Source organism: Apteryx rowi, unplaced genomic scaffold, assembly GCF_003343035.1.
Source record: "Apteryx rowi isolate R43461 unplaced genomic scaffold, aptRow1 scaffold_163, whole genome shotgun sequence".
Taxonomy (NCBI): domain Eukaryota; kingdom Metazoa; phylum Chordata; class Aves; order Apterygiformes; family Apterygidae; genus Apteryx; species Apteryx rowi.
The window spans coordinates 589,408-616,236 of NW_020447897.1; the positions used below are offsets into that span (position 1 = coordinate 589,408).

General features: G+C 43.9%; 1 protein-coding gene across 1 annotated transcript in view; it reads left to right on the forward strand.

The window, feature by feature from the left end:
* Positions 1–225: 225 nt before the first annotated feature.
* Positions 226–26,829, forward strand: part of DMRT1 (doublesex and mab-3 related transcription factor 1) — a 56,899-nt gene continuing 30,295 nt past the window's right edge. Inside the window, exons 1-3 of the mRNA XM_026060017.1 lie at positions 226–262; positions 621–851; positions 20,248–20,531. Coding sequence (XP_025915802.1) covers positions 226–262; positions 621–851; positions 20,248–20,531 — 552 coding nt within the window. The remainder of the gene's footprint in view (positions 263–620; positions 852–20,247; positions 20,532–26,829) is intronic.

Below are 26,829 nucleotides of genomic sequence, written 5' to 3' on the forward strand. Positions count from 1 at the left end.
GCGCTCGCATGCAGACTTGCACCAGTGGCCGGGGAGGTCCGGCCGCTGCGTGCAGGGTGTGTGTGCGTCGCTTGCCCAGGTGCTGGCAGGGTCGTTCCCTGCTCTTGCCATGCTCTTGCCCTGGTAGTGCTCCGTGCACTGTGGAAATGGCCTCGAAAGGGTGCATTTCCGCCGAGGGCGCTTGCAGGTCGCAGGAGAAGGCAAGCGCTCGTTGGCAGGTGCCTCATGTCGGTGGAGAGGCGCAGCAGAGCCCTGCGAGCGGGTGGGCTTGCTGCCCCCCACGGCTGCTTGCAGCCCAGCAGAGAGCTGTGCCTCCCGGCTTCGGACAAGTACAGCTTGCCCAGGAGCAGCTGCGTCTGCTGACGGTGGCCAGCTTTAACGTGCCTCCATGTGGCCTCCTTGGAAGCAGGTGTATGTGGCACCAGTGTTTCATAGGCTTGTTCAGGTCCGTTTGGACACAAAAAGAGTCTGGTTTTAAATAGCTTTTTATCCTCCTTTATATCCTCCTATACCCACTGGTTGGATCACGACGTTGACGCTGTAGACACTACCGAGAGGAGACAACAGGCTTGTGCCCGCGTCTTTTCTCGCTGCTGCTATAAGTTGTCCCCAACCTGGAGAGCGTGCCCCAAGCCTGTCTTCTCGTCCCCAGGTCGCGCTGAGACGGCAGCAGGCGCAGGAGGAGGAGCTGGGGATCAGCCACCCCATACCGCTGCCCAGCACCACCGAGCTCTTAGTGAAGAAGGAGAGCAGCGGCAGCAGCGGCGGCGGCAGCTCCTGCCTCCTGTGGGAAAGCGGCAGCCCCACGCACGCCAGCAGCACCGCCGCCTCCACCGCCACCACCACGTCAGGTAAAGCGCTCCCAGAGGTCCGGGACACCGCTGGCGTTACCTGCACCTGTGCCTGCGGTTCCCCTTTTCCCCCCATGTCTCGAACTTGCGGGGGAGTCCCCCTGGCCCACAGCGGTATTGCACTGCTGGCATGGTTAGCAAACGCTTAGCCTGGGATCCCTCTTTTCCTATTTCCTCTTAAATATACTATTTTTACTTGGAAATCCAAATCGTCTTGGAATAGGTTAGCGCCGCAATTGAATTTCATGGGGTGCATACCTGCAAGTGGCGGTTTGTGAGGAGCTTTTCGCCCTCTCCCCAGATGCGTCTCCTCCCGTGCTCCTGCCATGGTCCTGGCAGCTCCTTGTTGCCTGGCTTGATGCCTGCTTCAAAACTGGGGAGGTTTGAGCACTGCGTAGCAGCTAAGCGTGGTCGTGTCGTTTACCCCAGTGTCGGGGAGTTGTCCGCCACGCGTGACCCGATGTGGTGGTGGGTCTGCTCTGCGTGCCCAGGCGTGATGAACCACAAAGGACCAGCTCAGCCCTTCCCCTCTACGCCTTACTGTGTTGCATTTACCACTTTTTGTTAAAAAACAAACAAACGAAAAAGCTGAATTTTCCTGCAGATTTAGTAAAACCGTGGCTAAGGACAACCACCGCTTAAAAGGGGCTGAAGGCTCTGGGCAAGATGCTTTCTCCTGTACAGAGCTGATAGAAGTAGCAGTTGGTATACATGAAAAAGAAACTGACGTCATTGACTTCTGTTATGTAGACAAAGAAATTGCAAACAAATACAGAGAAAAGGAAAGGGAAATTTCTGTTATTTTTAATCATCTGTGCTGAAGTCAATAATACAGGTAAATATACTTCTTGGTTAACCATATACTTCTAAAATGGACAGTGCCTTGCGTTAACTAACAAAAGAACAGTGCATCTGTATGTCTGTCAAACGCCATCACTCTGTTTCCAGGCCATTTAAAGCCTAATTCCTGGGCTTGTCAGACGGATTTGTTGCAGACAGCCAGTTTCAGCCCCATGTGGAAGAATTTCTTTGGGAAGGTTTTAGGAGAAATGGTTAATAATAAAAAAAAAGTAGTTTTTATTTTTTTGTTTGTTTTCATTATTGCAGTCATGTTAGTATCATCTTGAAATCAACACAATTATTCCTTTAATATTTGGATTACTGCAGTCTTTGTCTACAGACGTGGAAAAGACTAGGTAAAGATTAAACTATTATATTCAGTAATGTACAGAGATTGTACCTAACTCAGGAGAATAGGAAAACCCTTACTTATGCAGGCAAAAAAAAGAAAATTTCTTGTAGTCAACAAAATTTCCATAAGCTTTGATCTTAATGCGTTAAAAATGTCAGTGGAGGTACTTAATTTATTAACACTGCTTTAATAATTTTTTATTAAATGGAATAAGTGAATGCCTTTTAAGGAACAGCATTCAGTAAACAAGTTGAAGGCAATATTGTGCTTGAATAAAGACTTGAAAACAGGAAAATTGCTAATTTTAAAGTCGTTTGAATGGCTTAGAATTTTTTCTTTAAAGTAGTTGTAAATGCTTTGCAGTCATCTTTCTTGCAGAGGATTTTTCTTTGTTAGCAATACAAATACATTGTTTCTTAAGCGTTTTACTAAATGTAGGTGACAACAGTGAAAATACACAGCTTCATCTCTAGAAGGAAGATTTGATTCCAGCCAAGAATCAAGACAAGGTCAGCTTTGTTTACCAGAAGTGAATGAATCTGGGAAAGAACAGGAGCCTGGGTTCTTAATTTTGTTGTTAGGCACCTAAATAACAACAGAAATTCATGCCTGGCTTGGAAGTGGCTGCACTGCGTGGACTTCTGGCCCCACTAACTTTAATAAGTCCAGCTACTGAATTCGGTGTAACTACTCATGGGTATGGCTTTAGTGCCACCAACGCGTGTGCAAGCGTCTGCAGCTACCTGATTGCGGGAGGTGCTCTGCGTTCAGCTAGACTTTCAGCGGGGCTTTATCAGGTGTCAGAATGCAGACTTTGCGTTGAAAAGCCTTATTTTCCTGTGAGGGGTACTGTTTAAGTCCGTATAGCATGGTGGGCCTTTTCATTCCTAAAAGACTTAGAGATGCATAAATATCTGTGTGCATATTCTGAAGCTTTCTTTGCAGCTATGCCTTTTGTTAGTGGAGGAATTGCAGCGTGACGTGACATGAAGTCGTTGACCTAAGTATCTGGCTTAAGAATCAGACTGTTTCAGGTCCAGGTACTTGCAGGATTCTTGCACCGCTGTTTTGCCATTTTCCTGTTACCCTCAGCTGCAAGCGTAATGAGAGGTCGTATTTTTAGTTGGAGTGGGAGGAAGGACGGTGCGGGTTATTAGAATTTGGGGGACGATGACACAGAAACRGCGAACACGGGAAGCGACTCTGTCGCAGGCGGTTTCATATAACCTACACCATGGTGTCAGAGCAAGTGTCGCAGCGTCTTAGTTTGATAGGCAAAGTGGTGCTCATACGTACAGGTGCAGATTTTCTGAGAGTTTACAGTGGTAATTAATGCGGGYGGAGAGAGTAAGACTCATCTTACCCGTATTTGCTTTGGGAGAAGCTTRTCTTCCGCGGTCAGAAAGGAAAGCAATCTGGGAATTTTTAGGGTAGTTGGAAAGGGACCAGCCCGCRCTCACAGGATGTGTGCGGAAACTCTTGCAGACAGATTTCGTAGTTTCTGGGCAGTTTCCCTAGAGAAGTTGCAGGTGGTTTGAAAGCTGTGGCCGTTTATTGCTCAGCACAGCAAACAGTCGTGGTCCTGGGGCATTTAAAGCAATTGCCCTTGCAAGTACCTTTTGTTAGGTTAGCTAGCGGGTAAAACTCAAGGAACGACTACAGTAAGGTGTTTAAAACATACCTCTCAGATGTCCTCAGTTCAGACTTTTTAAAACCTAGATTCTTCTGGGATCCACACAAGGTTGATATCTCTGCAATTTTAATATTTAGAAATCACTGAAATAAGAAAAAACTGTGGTCATGAAACAACTTAGAGTGAGAGCTGTTCAAACTGAAGGAAGAATACTTACGACTGTTCACATTTCCTCCATTTTATATTGTCCTTATCCCGGATTAAGGCTTATCATTAGCTTTTGGGAGATGGGATGGAAGGGCTGCAACATAGATCATGGGATGCCTGGAAGGTGCCCTTCTTTCTGCTGCTCTGTGCTCGTGTTGGACCAATTTAGAAGCATCCAATATACACAGAATTACTGTATGTTCCTACATACCAGCTCCTACTTTTGTATTCTGTGGCAGTCCACTTGCTGTTGTCTTTTTTATAACCATAATAACAGCATATGTTTACATGCCTTCATAGTATCACAGGTTGACAGGTTAAACATTATTATCAGCARTTATGAGTAATAAGTTTGCAGTTATTATTTCCCTTTGCTACATTTATTATGGATGATGGAAACAAAATAGTGTGTTTTTTACATTTCTCTAGGCAGGCTATTCCTCTGCTTGGAAACTTTGTGGGACTGGTGGGATTTTATCTAATAATAAATAGGGACTGTAGAGGGACCGGTGGTAACATGATGGCTAATGAATGATGGTGTTCAGATCCCTTAGAACTTAAAGTATCCTAGATTTCTTTGAAAACCCTGCCTTCCCTTCTTTTCTCTTCCTTTGCTTTTTTTGCTGTTATCTTTTCAGCATATTTATGCTTAAATAGGTGTTCTGTTCTGCACTGATCTTTTCTGTGATGCTGCATTGTGTTTTCAAAAATTGATGCCACAGACTTGCAACCGTTCTTGTGCTGCATGAGTAAAAAGGTGAAAAAAAGCTGTTATAATTGGAAAACATCATGTTTAAAAAAAAAAGAAGAAAAAATTTCTTTTTGAAAGAAAATCCTTTCCATTCTTGACATTTTATAATGTCATATTTTGTCAACATTTCCACTTTTGTCAACAAAAGTCTCATTCTAGTCAGCTGATTGACGGCATGGGGGAGCTGTCCTGGAAATACACCATGAGTGTGCTTAAGCACAAGAACAGGTTGTCCAGAGAGGCTGTGGATTCACTGTCCTTGGAGAGACGCGAAACCCAGCTGGATGGGGCCTGAGCAAGCTGACCTAACTTTGAAGCTGGCACTGCTTTGAGCAGGAGTTTGAGCCAGCTGGACTCCGGAGGTCCTTTCCAACTTAAATTGTGCTGTGATTCTACGGAATRCCTGCTCTTCCAGGTTTTTGATGCTGACATTAATCCAACATATTGAAACTTGCCATGTCATTAGGCTGGCCTCAATACTGATCAGCATATGCAAGCCTGGGAATGAAATCCTGACTCTTCTGGCGTAAAAACGCTCGGTGACCAAACGTAYGCTGGATTTCCAGCAGGCAGCATGCAGCATGGGACTTGGCAGGTGGATTGCTAGTCAGACGGCAGCAGCCTCGGTAGGGCTGAGCTGGAAGGAGAAGGAGCCGCTCGGCTGCTTTGCCCGCGTGCCAGGGCTGACGGGATGGCTGTGTGTCCTCGGAGGAGGTCTTGGTGGGTCTGCCGCAGTCACTGCTCCGTAATCCTGCTCTTCACTCCTCTCCTCCTCATTGCTTCTTAATGATCGTTTTCTCCTGCTGCGCCTGCAGCCAGCGCTTCAGCAGTCTCGGCTGCTGTCTGCCTCTGAGCCTTCCTGGTCCTGCTGGCTGTCCCTCAAGATCCGGAGCGAAGTGGCCCCATCTGTCACTTTCTGCTGTTTTTTCCCCTTCTTCTCCCATCACCAACAACTCCCTGTTCACAAGAAAGGAGCATGGCACAACATAATGTGTCTGTACTGGATTTGGAACTGCTGGTATCTTTTACCCTTGTTCCTAAAGCACAAATGCAAAGAAATAAGTCTCGTATCTTTTTTTTAATGTGAGTGACTAATATCTTTCCATCCGTAATCATCTGTTTTTCTCCAGCTTGTTGCTGTTAGAATGAGAGGAAAAGAATCGTATTCACAGGTGGCTGTTGTAAGAATTTGTGAGCATTCTTACCTATCTTGCATTGCCRTTATTTCCAAAGCACAGTTTAGACTTAGTTTTGGGAAGCAGTTGCTGGAGACAGGTCTTCTGCCTGTACTGTGGTTTTCCAAGTTTTGCATGARTCTCTTTCAAGATGGTCTAAGTAAAGATTCAGGGAATGTTCTGCAGTGAACAATCTCTCCTTGCCTTAGACTTAAACTTTCCCATAACTGTTTCCTTTCATTTCTGATTGATGCAATCATGTATTGGAAAAAGCAGTTAGGAGTATAACAGCCGTGGCTCTGCAACGTTCAGTTCCTACAGAAATCACAGGTATTTTGCTCTGGGTTCTTTAAAAAAGGCCTTGCTGGTAAAACAAAGGGGATGTTACTGCCTCTCTCTGCTGCTTTGGTTTAGCCATACTTGGGAACACTGCAAAAGAGTTTTGAGCATCTCATTATAAAAAGGACATAGATAAATCTGAAAGGATAGAGGGAAGGGTGACAAAAATGATGTACGGCTTGTAGAAAAGGAGACTAAGGGTGGATATAACAGTCTATAAATATTTGAGAGGTAATAATATGTAGGAGGGGGAGGGATTATTTACAGTGCTAGAGAGAGCATAACAAGGAGCAACGGCTTGAAACTAAAAAAGACAAAATTAAATTAGACAGTAGACACTTTTTCTCCTAACTAGAAGTGCAATTAGCAASAGAGTGACCTGCATAAGGACAAGGGGGTAAGTGAAGCATAATCACAAGAGGTATTTAAGAGTATGTTAGATTACATTTTCAAGTGATTAATATGGAGGTAAGCTCTGATCAATGTGCAGGTTAAACTAGATGACGGAAATCTCCTGCAGCTTTGTCATCCCCTGTGTGATTCATTGCCTATGGCCACTGTTTGACTATGTTAAATAAATTGTAATGTTGCAGGGTGCTTCATCYCTGATTAGATGTTTCCAGTGAATTCTTCGTTTCTGGAACCGGCAGCTTGCAAAGCTTGCAGTGTCCCCGGATCAATTTTAAGTAGTATTCTGTTATCATCTCTGCAGCTTTCCTTGCGTGTGTGTAGCTGCGTGCGTTTTTTCTGAGGTGACTTCTGAAGTGGCATGTATGGCACTTTAAGGCACAGATGCTGTCAAAGTGCTGTGTTTCTGTTGTACTGGTGAAGCAGATAGAACAGGTGGAAATTTCCAGAGTTAAGCCTCTAAATGAAGATGTTCTATTTTTCCTTTCAGGCTTTTGATCCTGTCTGGAATTTCTGTGGAAGTGTGAAAATAAGTAATAACATAAAAAGACTCTGGGAACATCAGAAGAGATTGTTTGTCTTTTTCCGTGCAGGCAGGAGCCTGGAGCTAGTCCAGGGCTGTCTGTACCAGGGGCACAGTCCGGAAGGGGCTTCCTCCAGTGTCGCAGAAGAGCAGGAGAGGTGAGGGACCAGGCACTGCCTGCCCAGAGCTGCTTGTTTGGGGAGAGAGCTGCTGCTCTGCCAGCAGACCCTCCTGTGATGGGCTACTGGCCAGAGAGGTGGAGGTGGAAACCCACGGGTTCCCACGGCTGGGAAGATATTTCCATCCTTCCTTCACCTTTCGGAAGAGCTTCCGTCTCCTGAGGCATTGTGAGTTGTCAGTTTCTTTGCCCTTTTCAGAATCTCTTGTCATCCTGCAGCAGCATCCTTCTGGCTGGCTTTGCTTACGCGAAGTGAGATTTTCGGCGGTGGAGTTACCAGTTAGAGCCCGATCCCTGGCTAAGTGGTGGCTGTCAGGCCATATCAACTTCAGTAGCAAGCGTGCGAGGTGCATTGGCCTCATCCCGGCTCCGGGTTTCTCTCCCTACTGAAGGCCAAGGGGGTTGGAAGCCCTCGTTGTTCTTTGTGCCGTGGAAGCCCTCCCTCCATCGCTGATGCTCGGCGTGYGCGCGTTCGCGTCCAGCGAGTTATCTGCGCTGGCTGGTGCTTTTCGTTTGTCATTATGAACGCTGAGATAAGGGCTGAAGCGGGAGAAGTAGATGCACTCGGAATTTTCTATCCGTGGGCACATTACTGTGCTATCTGCAGCTGACCTCTTGTTCCTTTCCGTGTCCTTGAAACAGTTATTACGACTTATCTGAATGCGTGGGGCTTTCTTGTTGTTTTTAGAAAAGATATAAGTGGGGAGTGAAGGAATACTGCACACTTCCTTAACCGAGCGCTGGCATGATTCCATTTTTTTTTTTCCTTTTTTTCGCGTGCTTTCTTGTACCTTGAAGACTGCCTTCTTTCACTGTATTTATAGACTTCCTTCTTTATTCACTCTGTTGGCCCATATTCCCTTTTCAGTRTATTTATCATTTAATGACCTGGGGACTAAAAATGCAACTTTGAAGATTTCTTTTGTAGAAACACTCTTTTAAATGCTTCTTCTAATTCATCTTTTTTTTTCCCCCCGAACTTTTCTATACTTTCTCCTYTGTTTGGGTACCTGCTAGTTATCATCAGAGTTTTGACTAGTTCAGTTATGTAAAGTACAAATTCTTGCACTTCTCTCCYGTGTTTTCTTGGGGACCTTGAAAGAGCTTCTCTTTCTCCGCAGTGTTACTGGATGCCTAATTATTTTACGATTTTCTTTTAAACATACAAGAGTGACCTGTGTTCATGTGATTCACTAGCCCAGGCCCAGTGTGTGTCTATAATGATACTTTACCACTCCTGGATATTAGTTTTTCCACCACATTTAAGTATACTGAGTCAAAAAAAAGTCCTCTTGCTATTTCTATATATATTTTTTTATTTAGAAACCTTCCGGTTTTCTGTCATCATATAGCTTCTAATCAAGCACAGACTCTAGCTAATTCTGACCATCGTCCTACTCCCTTTATTATTTTTAGTGTGAGCCATAATGATTTTATCCCAGGCATATTTCCTCCAAGGTCTCCTATCTCAGACACTTGTAAARCCTTCCCTCCCTTCTAATGTTCTCTTTGATCTCTTGTTAATGACTTAAATCCCTTTACGTTTAATCCACACTGAGTTTCTCTCTCCGCCTCTCAATTTGCTTCTTTGGGCCTGCAGGTGTCTGGACTTCTTTTTCATCACTGTCTAGAATTATGATTTTCTTTCCTGATTTCCTTTCTCTTTTAATTTCTTCCTCTTTTTTTAAAGTTGTGTTTATTTAACTTCTRCTTCTGTTATGCATTTAAGTAGCATATTGTGTAGCTGATACACAACCAGTTAAAAGTTTGTRAATTTCTTTCTCATTYGTGTACCTGAAGATCAATAAAAACGTGTATATACGCATGCATATTCCAGCTGTTACACTGAAAATTGAAAATGYTCTGTGTTTTACATGCTTCTGATTTTCTGAAGCACTAATTTTATTGGCCCTGATCCTCTCAGCTGTCATGCATGCTATATAATTTTAGATACGTGGATAGTCCTGTTGTCTCAGTTCAACATGAACAATGTCCTATGGTGTAGCATTAAAATGTGCCTTACGTCTTTACAGGATCAAACCATGTTCAGAGATTCTGAATGCTTGTTCTTTACTGAAAGTGCTTTTTTTTTTTTTGCCAATAGTGAAAGAGTTGCATTGAATTATAAAAACCAAAAGTACAAATGAGAAAAGAACAAGCGTTGTCCCTTTGCTCTCCTTAAATAGATAACTCCTCTGCTCTAGTCAGTGACAGCAGAGTCTGAAAGTGGAATTTGCTTATCTTGTTAAGGGTTCCTGAATCCTCCATTGGTTATGGAAATACAAATGGTTTTCTGATTTTTTGTTTCTTCGGTCATGTTAGGAGGAATTTTAAGATTCCTGCTGAATGTTTGCACCAGATAATTTTTATTAAGTGTATTCTAAAGATGAACAAAGTGTGCCTTCTATAGTTCTACTGAAATCATCGATGATATTTATGCTCATCTTTAGCTGGAGTTAGGTTGGGCCTGCGTGCATAACTGGGAAACTTACTATGCCAAAATGCAATCCTCTGGCTGGAATTTCCCCCTCCTTGTTTTTTCTCTAAAATCACCTTTTCCTTTGGGAAAAAAAAAGATTTTGAATGAAGTTTAAATCTAACTAAGAATCTGAAAATCTGGAGGGTTTTTAATTGTATCAGGAACACACCCACACCCACAGTTAGTGGTGGTTTGACCTGTTACGGGATAATAATTCTAAGTGTGAAAGAGGGGAAGAAATGTTCAATAATTTTTTCTGATGTTTGCTTTGAAGAAGGACAGATGATATTGCTGTATATGGAGGTGGTGACATTCTGCTTTCAGTTCCAGCACTAACTAGAATCCAAAGGACTGGATAACCTGCATGCAATTGTTTTTTTGTTTTTTTTTTTTTAATGGCTGAGGATCTCTCTGGTCCATTAATGTTGATTTTCAGTAAGTTTTCTAAGACTGGGGAAATTCCTAAGGGCTGGAGGAAAGGTGATGTCGCACCAGTGTTTAAGAAGAGTCACTGTGATAGCATGGGTGATTACAGATCTGTCAGCTTGGCTTCAGTTCTTGGAAATAGAGTGGAACAGCTTACATTGGACTGAAATTTGTGGGAGGGGGAGAGGCGCCACCATTAAAGGATGCTCATATAATGTGAATTAACAGGAGTTTATGGGTAAAAGATTTTATCAAGTTAGTAATCTTTTATCATTATAAATTTGCAAGATAAAGTGAAATATTGATGCAATCAAACTCTGTAAAGCATTTGATTTTTTAACCCCGACATCTTGATTAAGAAACGGAATTGATAGAAAATCAATATTGTGCATATTAAATGGTTTTTAAAAGGATTATCCTATTGGTCTGAAAATGTGGTTATGAATGGGGAATCTGACAGAGCTGTGTTTCTAAAGGAGTCTCACAGGAACCTGCTATTGGCTTTAAGCTATTTAATCTTTCCACTGATATCCTGTAAGCAAACCTCGAATCATCACAGGTAATGTTAGTAGATGACCTAAAGGTCCACRGGCTGGTAAATCACGAAGACAGAGCGCCAGGAGAGCTCAGTTGCCTGGTCACGTGCAAACAAGGTCCGTTTTTACCCAGTCCGGATGTGGGGAATGCAGGAATCCGTCCCCCAAAACATTGCCACTGCAGAGGGGCTGGTGGCCGTGGGAGATACCGGRCTGAATATTAGTTCCCAGTGGAAGAGGATGACCAAAGGACTGGTACGGCCCTTGCAGGCAGGCGCGTGGGAGGAGTGAGGTGGTTTAGTCCCTCCTGTGCCTAAAGTCGGTGAGGTGCCTGTGGGACCTGTGTCTCCTTTTGGTGTCYGTGGCGCGTGGTGCACCGGTTGGTAGCGCTGTGGGACTCCTTCCCCGGGGGATATTGCGCATGTAGGAGAAAACAGAGATGCGCTGGTGGTTGTTAAGTAAGACAGATCCCACCAGCCTCGCGGATGTCCTGAGCTAAGAACGACCGGAGGCTGGGAGAGCGGGGCAAGGGAAGCGCCACGAGCATTTGCCCGTTTCCTGCTGTTTCCTGGGTTTTTCTGTTCATAGCTGCTGGTGGGGAAATATCCTTGGTCTGGACCGGCACGGCTGTGCTTAAACCTGTACAGGCTCAAGAAGGAGACACGAGAATGATTAAAGGACGAGAAGACATCTCCTGGAATGAGAGACAGCAGTTTGTTTTGCCCGTTGGTGACCCTCTCGTTTAAGATTTAATTACCTTCCAGTACAATTGTTCTGAACTGTTGGTGCCTTTGCCGGACTAGACCCCGCTCGAGTTAAAGTTTTCTGTGGATGGGGTTTGATGTCGTTAGTGAAGGCAGTATGTGGATGTGAAGCCTTGTGTAAGGACTGCGCCTCGGGGCGCCGGCGGAGTAGGGCTCAAGCAGGATTGTACCGATAGCCTTAATTCCCGTATCTCCCTTTTCCCCTTGAAACGTGCAGTCTGCGCAGTGTAATTTTTATCCTGCAGTGCCTCTTTCTGGCTAATGTCATTCCAGGGAAGGTGCCCTGTCCCATTTAGGGGGCGTTTACGGCTTGAACTGGAAAAGCTGTGCCTCAGGCAAAGCGTGCTTGTTCCAGTTAGCTCCGGGGGCTGTTGTTAGAGGGAGGAAAGTCGTGTTCATTCCTTCAGGGTGAAAATCAAGTATTGTTCTGGCAGTAGGATAAACCTTGAGAAACGCGAGAGTCCGGCCTTTGACGTCTTCACGGATAAAGCCGGCTCCTGCCCACGGAGCGTTTACCCTGCTCCCGCGAGATAGCGCTCCCGTTACGCCCGTGCCTCTCTGATAATATTTACCGAATTAGCGGTGTGCCTGCTTCGTCCTGCTAGGGCTGTTGCAGCTATTTTCTGGTTGTCAGAGAGCCATTCGAAGAAATTTTGTGGTGACTAGTTGTTTTGTCTTGCGGTGGTGGGAGGAGGTGAAAGTGAGGTAGGAGTTGCCAGGTGGTATGTGCCCCAGCAAGGCATAGCTGTGATAAGGAACCAGAACTGGGCAGTTTTGTCCCAGCGTGCTTTAGCTCCCGGGAAGAGACCGGGAAACCTGGAAGAGGCTCAGAGTTGTCGGACAATTTTTTTTTTTTTTTTAGTGTATATTTCCACTTTGAGAAGAAAGTCATTTTCTCTGCTCAGCATCTGCGTTCCCTGTTTGTCGTCGGAGTGGTGCCTAAAGACTGTCGTGGCAATAATCTGTTTTGCCTATGATTTATTGTCTTTAGCCTAGCGACACAGCTGCTTTGAGCCCGCACAGCTGACAGGGATGATAGCAGGTTTTCTCACCTCTCTCTCTCTCTAAGAGATCTTACTCAGAGCACAGCTGGGCGTGCAGGACTCTTAGGGTGGGTGATGCTGTAGGAGAAGGAGTAAGAGCTGCTGCGTCGGCTCTCGAGCTCAGACTGGGGTTGCAGTGGCACTTGGGGAGGAAGGGAAACCATGGTTTTCTTTCCGTATCTGATCGCAGCTTGTTGCAAGAACCCCACGGAGGTGTTTCTTGTCCGTTATCTATGGAGTTTCTCGTAGATAAATGCAAGTAGAACTGCCCTGTACGTCTCAGAAACGGGGCGCTGGGACGGTGATGCAAAGAACAGTGACGCACTCGTGTGCTGATTTGTTTTGGCAAGATTATTAGCAGAAGCAGATGATAGTGCGACGCAAGTCAGTATCTGGTCCTTAGCTGGAAGCTTTGCAAGAAGCAAAAACCAAAACCTCATCTTTTGTGCACTCAAATGGTATCCGTAAAGAACAGTTCCTGTGAATCCTGTGTTGGACCAAATTTGTCTGTAACCCTTAGGACCTCGTATTAAACTGAGAGAAACCTTATATTAGGAAGAAAGGTAGTTTAAAGCCTTTTCTTCACTTGCTGAAGTGGCAGTAAATGGGATTTTGTGTAAAAGAATTAGGCTCAGCAGAATTACACAGCTGTAGAAACAAGCTGAAAAGGYAGAACATCAGACTGGGAAGAGGGATGAGAAGTGGAAAAGGAGGCATTGAAAAGGAGAGTGGCGGAGACCTTCTCTGGAGCTTGGCATTCAGGTGTAGACATTTGTTGCTGTTGTGTTCCTCAAATTAAAACAGACAGATGCCAGCACCGTTCCTGTCCTTCTCTTCCTGAAGAGGTTTTCTTTTCTCACCCTCGCTTCCCCCCCACACCTTTTTTTTTTTAATTTTAGCAAAAGCAAGGAGTGGGGAATAGGAAAGGGATTGTCATKTAATATTTTGTATGGTATCACACATTGCAGACCTATACAGGGTACATATAATAAATCACACACTACATGCTTAAACAATTTACTGCTGGCTTTTATATGTGCTATGACAAGTGCTCAAAAGGTCAAAAAAGCTTCCTTAACAAATTTGATAAGATAATGCAGTGAGCTGTAACAGCATAAAGTCCTGGGGGCCATAGACCAGAATAGAAGAAATAATTATGCATGGTAATGGGTAATTACAGATAATGGCCTTTTTTGGGGGTGGCAGAAAATACACAGCCCCACAGCCTTGCCTGGAATGAACATTGTCTAGCACATTAACTTTATAGCAAGCTAAAAGTTCAACACTGGAACAAAAGATAATCCGTAACTTCTATTGAAAAGAGAGTAGAAATACTCCTCTCGAAGGCAGAACTAGCATGAGTGTTTGTTCCTTGGGAGGCGAAGTGTCTCAGCAGAAAGTAAGTGATGGTGCCAGCTTTCTTTGACATCTGAAATAGCTCTGTCATGATTGTCTGGTGGGAGAAACATATTGTTCCAGCGTTTCTGATTATTATGTTAGGGAGTGATTTCACACCGGCCTCATTCAAGGCTGCTGTCCGACCTCAAAGCCAGCTATGAATTGAACTACTGCATTGCAAGACTTAACATTGCCAAACCAGTTAAGAGGAATGTAAGGATGCATTATAGTGAGAGAGGGCAAATTGTCAGGTGCAGATCCACGACTCTTTTGAGGGCTGAAGGCAAGTGTTTCCTGAGTGAATAATTAATTTTTGGAGTTTTAACGGCCAAGCTGTCTACCGTAGCAGAGGCTGGCTTGCAGAAAGATGTAAACCCCGCTGTGATGAAAACAATCACTCTTAATTAAATAATGCAGGAAATGTAAACTACCAAAAGCTTGAACTCTACTCACTGGAAAATGTAGCCTTCCTAATACTTGAGTGAATATGTTACTTCAGTGAACACCTTTCTTTTGCATTTTCAGTGCCATATCTGTGTATGTGTGGGGTCTTCGCAGGTGAATAAATAAAAAACTTAGGGAAAATGACTATACATGTATAAAAAAACTCATGTCAATAAATGCAGACTGTGAAATTCTCTTAATTGTCACACTGCATATACAGCATCTGTTTTCTGATATATATAATCAGATGTAGACTAATTACCTCTTATAGCCATATTAGTAAATTTAACAGTGCCACAGCATGCTCCCAGGCATTGAAACTTGACTCTATGTGCTATTCTGATTTTTAAAACAGTTACTGGCATGGCTCTCTCCCAAGCTGACTAATACTCCCCTCAGATTCCTGAGTGTGGTATAGGCAGTTTGATGCAGCCACCCTGTTTTAGAGGGTAAAAAAGTTTAATAGTTAAGTGTGGACTCTGTACCATTTACCTCAGTATCAGCAACTTCCTCAGGCATGTTTAATTTACTAATATTAGTGAATAGTAAGATTTTTATAGCTGGCCCTTAACAGTTCCAATAGCAATAGAAAATTAAGGATGAGTGTTACTGGCAGAACTTCAATGTTTGCATTTCTTGGTTTGTACACTTAAAAATGCATTTGCATCTGCAAGATAGGGATGATAGAAGTTCCTGTAAATTCCCTGTCATCTCTTCTTTCCCCCCCAAAAAAATAAGAAGGGAAAGAATGATCTATATACAGGCTGCTGTGTTGATTTTGCCATGCATATCCGCAATTCGTGTAAATCGCCATAGCTTTATTGAAGTAAATGGTCTGAGACTGGTTTGCATTAACTGAGGACTGGACCACTGTTTTTCACCATGCTCTGCTAAGTGAAGGCAGGAGCCTCTTGTAGGTTACTGAATATATAAGACCCTTATGTGTAACTGACCCTGAGAACTCACCTTCCTTAAAAGAAAATCCTAGCCATCCTGAAATGAATTACTGGTTAACTACTATTAATATGCCATAGAGCTGGAGAGTCGTCTACAACACTGCAAGATCAATAACAGTGTTTATCATGCATCATATTGATCTTCTATGAAAGAGCGGGTCATATTTCACACTGTGTACATAGTGGAAAAAAGTAGCATCAGTTCTCTACAGGAATTAGTAAAGATATAGAAAAGGGCTTAGAAATGCAACTGAACACAAGTGCATGAAGTGATACTGTTGTCTCATTGCAAGAGCATTGCTCACACAAGGAAGGCCTCAGGCACCCTTACGTGGCAGACTCAGTGTCCCAAAAACAAGGGACAATTTTAGCAACCCCTTTTCCCTTCTACTCTGCAATTTCCGTTCCTTCTCATACAGGTTCAACCCTGTATTTTTGGTCACATTCTAGTTACAATTTGCAAAACGTTAAAATCTTGATAATGCAAATGGAAGCTTAGGGTTAGTGGCCAGTTTATTTTCCTCGGGTGCTTCTTAAGTTTGGGCCAAGATTATACGTGCTGCTGCACACAGCAAGGGAAGGGCCCAGGAGCCCTTCCCAGTTCTTCCATGTGGAGGGGGAAGACAGTCAAGGCCCCAGTCCAGCACCTGCAGCAACCCTGTTGTTTTAAAAGGGCAGATGGAGGGGTAGAGTTGGGAGTCTGACAGCACAGCAGCAATTGCCTTGTTGAAAGCTTAATTCCTCTTAAAAATTGCTCCCACTAGAGTAATGAACCTCAGGACTGCCCCTTGTGTGCAGGTGTTGCCATCTTCTACGGTAACGCGGCAAGCTCTAAAGCAGGGGAGGACCCTATCTTTGCCCGCAGAGCTGTTCAGCTGCGTTGAATTACATTTGCAAAAAAACAGCTGAAAGCTGCATTCTTAACCTTGGTATTCTGTCCTTGCTGGCAGAAAATACAGCCAGGGGCTAGCAGCCTCCCTTTAGCAGAATGCCTTGGTTGTCAAAGAGTCACAAGAGGGGTCTGTGGGAAGGTTCACCAGCTAGGTAGGAGTCATGCCAAGACTTACAAGGCAGGCCAAAGACCAGCCAAAGAAACCCCATGCCACATAGGGGTTTAGTCACAGCCGTTGCTTTAAATAGATCCATGTTATTCGGCAATCCATGGCCGTCCTTGAGGATATTGCGGTCCAGAGACAGTGTGCTTGCCTGGCAACTAGCTAGCAGATTTCAGCTGGAGAGAACCAGCATAGACAGGGCAAAAACACCATTGGATGTGTGATAAAACAAGAAATTTTCTAACGGCAGAGTCTCGGCTGCCTTGTTTTATTCCCAGGGCAGGATATAGCTGGGATTTTCTGGCCAGTAGTTCTGCTCCTGTTGGCGCTTAGCACTTCCTTGAAGGTACTCCATGGCTTGAAGGCACTGACTGATCTGACCTGCTTTTTTCTCAACAATACAAGCTCAGAAAGAAAAAGTCAAAACTTGCAGGGCTTTCTTTACTAAGAAAAAAATTCCTTCCCCTTAATGCCTTTATGGTTGTATATGCTCTGTACATACTGTATATTTTTAATGTGTGCATTAATAGTAGTAGATTACAAAGTTCAACCAGGTTAAATATGGTAAAAGTGGAAAGCTGGATTCAACTGCTGCTGTTGACCCTGGGCATATCAGAGTGGTTGAAGAACTGCGTGAACTCAGCTCTCCAAGCGCCTCTGCTCCGAGGCATCCTTCCCTCAGATTGATTCAAAACTGTGAGGAGTTTAGAGGAACCCCTGGGGTGCTTTGACCTTGTCTGACCTGGCATCTGCCAAGAATCTGGATGGCATAAAACTATGTCTTTTGTGAGATGTCTCCCTTTACACAGATGAAGCACCGAATCTCATCCAGATGCTGCAGAAAAAAGGCAGAGACCAGTCACAAAGCATGACATCAAAGTAAAGCTCATCTCCTAAATTCAGGGGGGAAAAGTGAGTTGCAGCATATGGCAGCTTTCCACTGCTCTTTGCCAGATGTTGGCAGTTCCTCCATCTTCAGGAGCATGATGTGGCCAAAGACTTAGGGAGAATTAACTCTTCTATTGACTTCCAGCTCCGTAACAGGAGTCCTCATTCTCTACAGGGTTGGGTGTGTCCCTTCACTTGAACTTTCCACATTCCCAGGTTTCCTGCTTTTTCCAGCATGTTGCTGGGAGCATTTTCCTATGATGTAGCTGTAGCTCAGTGGACATGTGTCAGGACTGTTATGAGAACTGTGGATTCCATAATTCTGTGTTTATAAAAGAAAAATGCCCCATGCTGCTGATGTCTGGGGATTTATGCATGTGGGTGCACGGGTGGGTGAATGAGCAGGTGAACAGCTGTAGACACTCTGTTGAGTCTTAAGAGAGCAGCTCATAGTACTGTACAGGTCATTAGTGAGCAGGGAGACAGCAGAAGAAATGCAGAGGGCTGTTCTGATGGATTCATAACAGTCCCAAGCACTAAACCGCTGCGGGCTGTTGTACAGCTAGATAAAGGAAAAACACATCTGGTGGCTAGTGATGGTAGCCCCAACCACAGACAGGAGGTAGAAATAGAGAAGAAGCTTATTTTTTCTTCTGCCTAATGCAGCAGAAGACTGCAACCACTGCACTTTTTTCAGGAAGGAGCTGTAGCATGGCCAGTCATCTGAAAATCACAGTGACATTAAGGATGCTTGTATGATTTGGAGTGTGAGTGTGGGCAGGTCACTGTTCTAACCTAGCCCGTCTTGTCACACATTAGAAAATAAGGTGTATCCTATCTTTCCAAAAATTTCAGTAGTCTGCTACCTTCTCCCCTCCTTCCTTCTAGCTCCTGACATCTCAGGGTGGGCTCTCCTTTCCTGTGTGGGTGTAAAAAGCCCCCATTTCATTTTCAGCTCTGGTGCTAGTATTCTTAATGGAAAGCCTTATCCCTTCTTATGATGTGCGGGGACATGTGGGATGACGCTGCAGGTACTTCAGAAGAGGTTGCACATCTGTGCAGAATAGCATAGCGCTTCCATAGGTTCCACAGCCAAGGCTGCCTTGCATATCTGTCTCATGTGAAATCTGTATCCCAGCAGGGAAGGTGTTGTAGGACTTTGCTTTTGGCTTTCAATTTACAGCATGAAAAACAGAGTAATTGGGCTGCAGCATTATTCAGGAACTAAGTTCTGAGGAGGGCAGGCTCAGACTCATGCTGTGATTTATCAGATTTGTTGGTTTTTCAGTGCCGGTGGTCTATGTTCTGATTTAAGCAAAGACACAGATAAGATGAACTTGAAGACAGGCCTGCCCAGAGCAGAATAATAGCAATATTAAAATTTGGTATGAATGTGCAGTGCAAAAACTGTTTATGAAGGGTCTTTCCTGGCATTGCATACTCTGTTTTGTGTGCAAGTTTGATAGGTGCTCAGAATGAAAGTAGCCAAATGGCTAGTTTCATGCTCATTTAGGGCTGAGGGACAGAAAAATCAGAATCAGGAGACATAAAATGCTCTGTTTTGCTTATAAATGTGATGTCAACAGAATGTCAACAAGAACTGAGCAGTGGCACTGTATAATTTAGTGCCCTGGAATGATGTCATCTTTGGTTGCAAAGAGCTTTCATTAGAACTAAAGAAGTGAAATATAGTTGGGTTGAAAATGTCAATAATTCTTAAAACTGATCATTGGATTTAGCATGCAGCTAATAAACGTTACAGTGCAAAGTATTACCAGGACTGTGAGAGGCTGGTAAATGCCACCATATTAATTTTACAGGTAGGTAACCAAGGTGCAGAGATACCAAGAGATAGGAACAAAACCATCCAGGCAACATCTGTCTGACGTCTTCCTTAGGGATGTTATTTGATGTGTGCCTGTTGTCCATGCTGCTTTGTCTCCATGCTGATAACCCTTGAGAGCTCATCAGTATGCTTTAAGCCACATCCTATGCCCCTCCACGGTATAGTTAGACAAGGTCATGCTGAAAAAGCAGCAGCTTCTTGTGGAAGGGATCATTATGCTGCAGAAACCATGAAGGTTGATACAGGGCAAGATTAGACTGACATGAGCTAGAACCAGAGCTACATGGATGGTGGGGTTTACAGTCGCTCCCTTGTTTAATTTGTACATGTATATTCACTGTGTGGTTAGGCTTTCTAGGGCTGTAGCAATGTTTGCTGTATTCTTAGTTTACAGCCCAGTACATGGCTTGGCCAGATAAGTGATGCAGTGTATCAGAGAGAGCTTGGGCATGAAGCAATGCCAGCGAGCACCTTCCGTTGTCATCCTTGGAAATATCACAAGACACCAGTTGACACTGGACTAGGGAAAGCTACTTGGGTGTGGAGGCTGGGCAAAGATTGAGGGCCTGTGTGCAGGAAGTTAGCATTTGGTTTGCTGAAGCACCTTGGCTGATAATGCTTTGCTTTCTGTACTGCACTTCATCTTGGCTTTGTGGTTGTTTGCCTGTTCTAAAGACACGTTTAGAAACTGTCCTCTCACCTGAAGGATGTTAGGTGAAAAGGGGTAAGTGAACAATGTCATCCTGTGGTTACAGCCTTTCTGCTTCCAAGGGAATAAGAGACTTGACACTCAGTTATAATTAATTTAAAAATAATAGCAGGCTGCGTCATCAGACTGGCTAGTGTAAGTCATCMTCAGACCAGCGTAGGCAGGATGAGAACTCAGCACATTGCCTTAACCTTCAGCTGGTTTTTCTCCCCTTGTGTAGTCTACAGTGTGTGTGTGTGTGGGTGGTGTTTCTCAGGCTCTGAACGAACATCAGTCCACTTGAGTTTCCAGCAAACAGCCAGCTGTATTTCCCTTTCAGCTCCCATCTCTTCCTATTCATTATCCTCTCTCCAGCCTCCAGGAGGAGAAGCAGCTTGCCGAAAGGTGAAAGGAATGCTCTTTGTGGAGCCTCCTGTTTCATAATCGCTTGTGTTTTTCTTTTCCAGAGGGACGGATGCTCATTCAGGACATCCCTTCCATCCCCAGCAGAGGGCACTTGGAGAGCACGTCTGATTTGGTTGTGGACTCCACCTACTACAGCAGTTTTTACCAGCCATCCCTGTATCCTTACTATAACAACCTGTACAACTACTCCCAGTACCAAGTGGCAGTGGCCAGTGAACCTTCCTCAAGTGAGGTGGGGGGTACGCTGGTAGGGTCCCCTATGAAGAACAGCCTTCGAAGTCTCCCAGCAACATACATGTCAAGCCAGTCAGGAAAACAATGGCAGGTATGATGTTACACAGGTGTTAAGTGTAAGAGTGAGGTGGACAATAATCTGTTTTTTTTTAGGGCTGATTCTGATTTCATGTATGCTGGCTTCATGGCAAAGCCAGAACAGAACCAGATTCCAGGTGTGGAATTAGGGCACGCTAGGAAAGTTAGGTAAGAGCCAAAATAGGTGGTTATCGTGTGATGCAGTACAATGAAAGCAATGGTATTGATGTGGGTAGGCTGTCACAAACACTAATGAAGGAYGCCAACTTGATTTTATCTTTCAGTTTACATCATGGTAGATTATAGGCTGTTTTCTAGACAAAAGCTACCTGAACTACCCAACATAGCGTCCTGGGAGCTTCAGGTGTCACTTCTGAGAGGCTTTGCTCTTCAGGAATGTTTTTTGTTTCTCTTCCATTTTTCACATCCAAAGCAGTGTCAGTCCTGAAGTGACCCTCCTTGTCAGGCCCATGAGATCATGTTGCTCTGCAGTTTGTTAGTAGCAGTCATTTGAATGTGACACAGAGTGTTGCTAATGGTATATTCTGACAGCATCAACTCTAGGACTGGCTTGGGATTTCAGCTGGGATAGATAGCTCAAGTTACAGACTGTGCATGTTAGGTTAGCACCAGAGCTTTTTCTTTTTAGAGCTCCGCGTACTTTGTTAGTTTCGGTATAGATCCAACCCATCTCTCTCACTGTAGGGCTTGATAATCATAGCCTCCTGCTTTTTACCAAGAGGAGACTAGTGAAAAGAGTAAATCTGCCAAGATAAGAGGTATCTTGACAAAACAAGTTGAGTCATTCCAGTGACCCTGGGTGCTCTGTTTGGCCTTGGGCTGTAGTTGTGCCTTTCTGTCTGAAATTGGACTTGATGGGGTTGTACCCTCTGAGGCTGTGTATATCTGTGTCCCTGTTCGAAGACATGAGAGGGCAGACCTCTTCTGCAGGACGTAAGAGAAGACAGGTTCCCTTCTGCAAAGGCTCCGTTGTGAAACTGCTCAACAGAGAAAGATTAGATATCCACCAAAACTTCCTTTCTGAAGTGGGTAGATGGGTATTCCTCATTGCTGACAGAGAATTGCTCTGATTTTGTCTGGCACAGGGAGCAGCTTCGAAAAGGTATGTTAACTTCTGATACTGAGGAGCCTGAGCTAAGAGCAGGGCGATTGCAATTCCTCTACCAGTCCATATCGCCTTGAGTGAGGCTTTCCTACCATTAGACACCACTTCTCGTGGAAAGGCCCTTCTGAAATGCAGATTAGGGCAACAGCTGACATGGCCACTAATTTTAAGATCATCAGGGGACTGTACTTAGTGCTTTCTCCAGCACTAAGTCTATTTTCCAGCATGAGTACAGTTGTATGGGTAAAAGAGCTGTCTCCCTCCCTTCCACTGCCTGAGCCCAAAACCACGCTTTCTTCTCTCAGTGTGTTGAAAGGTTTCACTGTACTCACCTTCACATATGTGCAGATACAACTTTTCAGTCAAATTCATTGGTAGCAGCCTCTATAGTTGCTGAATTTGGTTGCCAAATCAGGGGGAAAATTAGTCTAGGCAAGCTGAGAATAGATTTTGCTTGTGGAAATAAGGTGAAGTGCTAGTGCTTTCTTAGGTTTAATTTTGGTTGATGGGGTTAACTGGGCGCATCCCAGCAGTGTTTCAGATGGACTGTTACTTCTTCTAAAGTTTTTGCAGGACCTAGTGCAGAAGAGCCTACAGGAGAGCTGATGCTCGGAGACTCTATCACAATGCAAAGGAAGGATAGCAACATTTACGACCTAGAGATGATGTTCTTGTAGGCTGTTACTCCCCTGCTTCGCAGTTTCTTCAACCGGTAGAGACTTCTGCAGTTTTACTTTCTTGAGAAAAAGGAAAGTAAAATAGCTGTATTGACATCCTAGATAGTAAATAGTGTTCTGAGGAGGAGATGCATGAGGATAAACTAAAATGTGTTCAGCTTAGGAGTGAAGATAGTGTTCTTTCAGTCGTTGTCATATACTATAAACTTGAACCTGGAATATTTGTGTAAGGGATACTGGACTAGAGTGTGTTTTGGAGAGGCTGCATGTTATTTATGGAAGTTTTGACACATTAACTTACAGTCTGACTTACAGTGTCCCAGATGTTTTATATATAGGGCTATACTTTCTATTGAGGACGCCTATTAAAGAAATACAGTCATGTCTTCCATGCACTTTTCTCCTGGGGTCCTGCAGAATCTGTAACTCTAACTTCTACTTAAGTACCACTGACATTAGTGGGATACCAAAGAGGTTATTAAGAAAAACAAGGTATTATTATCCAGGAAGTATTGTTTTGTTTCCACCAGCAAGTTCAAAGCACTGGGTGTTTACTCCCCTTATTCATGTCCATGTGAATTTATTGATTTATCTCACCTGGATACTGGAATTTCTCCAGACCAAACCTGGTGGGATCTCTCAGAGCTGTTCTGGTGAAAAGTCTGTGCAGAGAGACTGGGGACAATACTTTCTACCTGTGGAAGTGGTAACTTCCCAACTTCTAAATGGCCTAAAACCAAAACTCAGGTCTCTTGTTCAGGAGCACAGAGTGTAGTTCAACAGGTAGAGTGTTGTCCTGTAACTTACGAGCTTTTTCTCAGAGACTGATCTGCAAGAAGGATTGTTAGTGTTGGAAGAGTTATGACTTAATGTGATTTGCATACTGTTATAATAGCATAGCATTGCACAAATAGTCATAAAAAGTTTTATGGTGAGAGGTAGACTAGATAATACTTTATGGCATTAGGTGCAATGACGCTTAGACAGTACAACACTGCATGGCATTGAAGTAGGTTTGCTCTAAGAGGAATGAGCTCTCAGGTGTTGCATGGGTTGAACATTGATTCTGTGCATGGAAGGGTCCCAGCAAAAGGAGAAATCCAGTGTCAAATGGAGAAAGATGAATGTGTGTCACTGTCAAGTACAGTGAGGAGTTACAAGAGAGTTTCTAAAGTGTGATCCACAAAGACGAGTCTTGACTCCTCTCTTAGTCCTCACTTACACCTCCTGTGCTGGCACATTCTCTCAGGAGAAAACATGTCGCCGTATCTACACAGGGATTTTTGCTGGACCATCTGCATTGGTTAGGTTTGTTGCCTTCTATAAATGCACGTACTCACTTAACCAAGTCTTCCAGTACTAGTGAGTCTGCCCACATGGCTGGTAGTGCTATAACCATTTTGGTTCAGGTTTTGATTTTTTTCTTCTTTTCCAAGATGATAGCTGTGCAATGCCAGCTGTGACCAGTGCATGGCAGCTTGCTAAGCGCTGACTGTGAGCCTGCAGGAGAGCTTCTTTGTTGGTATAAGCTAGCTGTTTGTTCACTGAAAGCTAACCTAATTTAAGCAGTAGGCACAGACAGGACATCTGCCTTTTCCAGGCTCTGTTGGTAGAGGCTCACTTGTCCTGGGATAACTGTAACCACGCGAGGAGAATCGCATACCTCAAGTAAGGTAACTTTTGGATGCAGACAAGGCCTTGGGCAGCCCAGCTGTCTGCCGTTTCAGAATTTAGGGAGCAAGGGAGAAAGGCCGGGGAGGAAACATGTGAGTGTGTGTGGGATGGGATGAGGATTAATGCATCATTGAGCCTTGGCAAATAAACTGAATCACTGAATCTTTAATGTAGATTAATGTCAGATTTCATTAGTCTTTGTTCTTTGCAGAGGCTCCTGTACTTGAGTGTATTAATGGTGCTGGGAATTTTTGAGATATTTCTCTGGAGGTTTTGTTTGTTTGTTTATAATTATCCCAGAAGTTGCATCTATCATGATGTGATAAGCATAATGAAGACAGTAGTTTTAACTGAGGCCCTTTCAGTCACTTACATTCTGATGCTTTTGCCAGCTTTAAGGCAGATAATCAGGTATGTTGGTGATGCATCTTAATAAATAAGAAAATACAAGTCTAGGTCTGAGAGGAAATGTAACAGATGCAATGGTTATTATGCATCTCCCTTCATTCCAGTTCTTCCGTGAGCAACTGGACCCTCCCTTGAAGCTCTAGTAATTGTTCATTACAACAGAAATTTATGTGCATTCAGTCCAATTAACAGTTAAAGAAGTCCAACATTGCTACCTCAAGTTAGAGCGTGTTAATACGCGGTGAAGGTTGGTGCTTCTGGAACCGGTCTCCCTGTTACCCATTTCACTGGGAGTAGCTGAGAAATGCTGAGGCGGCTTCAGTCTTTTTTTAACCGCAACAAAAATAGAACCTGGATGCCACAGTCCAAATCTGATCGGTTTTAAGTTCTCTAAGGTGGCAATTAAAACTGCTGGCGTGTGACCCACAGCGTAAGGGTAATAGTGACTCCTCGTGAGTCGACATCCTCCCCAACCGGTGTTAAAACTCTTCTGGTTCCCACAGCCGGGCTGGCAACAAATCTGACACGGTGCGAAATGTGCCCCCACGTCAGGGGACGGGTGGCTGAGTTTTCTTTGTTACTGTGGCATCTCCAGGGAGTTACCTGCTCTGGGCAAAGGTTAAGGTTGGCCTGGAAGTTCTGGGCAGATTTCAGGGTTTCATGCAATTTCTGTTTCACACTGAGGTTCCTTTTATTTTCTCTCTCTTCTTTTCTTTTTTTTTTTTTAAACACAGCTTGCCAAATCAGCATTTTCACTTCCAGAAGGCTCTATTTTTTTATTTCTTCCTTAAAGCAGTTTAGAGTGAAAACCTGAAATAAGCATTGCTGAGAGGCAGACTGAGAAATTTTAACTCATTTTCTAATATGGAAGTTATTCTTTTCATTTAGAAGTGAAATAATTAGTGTCGCTACGTTAGAAAGCTGGTTTTCATGGATTTCTCAGAGGCAGCAGGCATTTAAAAGTCTCTTTTACTGAAGTCCGAAAATGTATTTTTGTGTTAGGGCAACTGGCAGTTTTAACTCTAAGTGTAGCTGCTTGCTAGTAAAATAGGTTGCTCTTTCCAAGTTCCACAGTCTGTTTCAGGTCTCCGGCACAGTTTTTCCTTTGGTAAGCCTGCCCCCCTTACAAAAATATGTGATCTGAATCTCCAGAAATGGATATTAAATGTGTAAATACATACATATATATGTGTATGTGTGTGTGCAAATATGTAGACGTTGTGCAAGTCCCCCGACACAATCCCAATTTTCTGTGCAAGCAGTGCATTATATACTGTATTCATAACATACCCTTCACACTACAGATTTATGCTAAAAGTATCCTAATGTTTCTGACAGCTCATGTGTGACATGAATGTAATCCATATTTCTTAGAGGAGCTAATCTAAGCGGTTTATTTTCCGATACTGCTGATAGGGCTATATCTCTTGATGTCACAGCAGTTGAGATTCTGATGGTAACATATTGTTTATGGGTCACTGCCTTTGTCTAAAAGAATAGGTTGGAACAGAATAGCAAAGGTTAATTAAGTTTGTCTATCAAGGAGGGACAGATATAAATGTCTCTTGTATTTTCTGGAATCAAAGTAAGTCAAGGCAGGGTGTCACAGTCTCTTTTTCCTCATGCTGTAAAATCTGCTTGGTTGGTTTTAGGAATGAAACAAAACCACCTTGAGCAGAATGAGTGCGGTGGTAGTTGTGAGGGGTCAGCTCGCTGGCAGTAGCATTAGAAGACGAGAGAGTTGTAGCAACCCTGGTTTACAGCTTGGGAAGCTGAGGTGCAGAATTTTTAAACAGCTTGCCCAAGGTCACGCAGGCAGCAAGTGATGGAGCAGAAATCCCTGTTTTCTGGATTTTCATGCCAGTGCCCGGGAGCCTTTTTCTCATGTCACACCAAAAACTGATCTGTGAATTCTGTTCTTTTCAAAGAACTTCTGCAAATAAATGGGAAAAACAATTTTGTGCCCCTAAGACTTTTAAGACAGAATGAGGAGTTTATGTTAAAACTCAAGCAGAGTTTCTATGGTGTTTCAGTAATTACTGCAGAGGAGCAGAACGGCTCTCTAGTCTCCAAGGCTGGAAGGAGAAGTGAGCCAGCAGCTGTGCCTGCCCCATCTCTTTGCTGTCTCTGGTCTTCCCACCGTCTCTCCTCAGCTCTTCCTCCACAGAGGAGACATGCAGAGGGGTGTGCAGATGCTGCCAGCTGCTTGGAAGGAAGAGCTGGGCTTTACCTTGCTCTTCTGCCAGGTCTTGAGAAGTCCTCTTTGCAGAACTCCCTGAAATGGTCTGAACCAATGCAAGAGCAGTTTCTTTATGCTCCTCTGGCTTTTCTTACATATTCTGGCACTGCTGGACGCTGCTGTAGAGCTGCGCTGGCTGTTATGTTCAGCGACTGACAAATTCAGTTTCCGGCTTGCATATATGCAG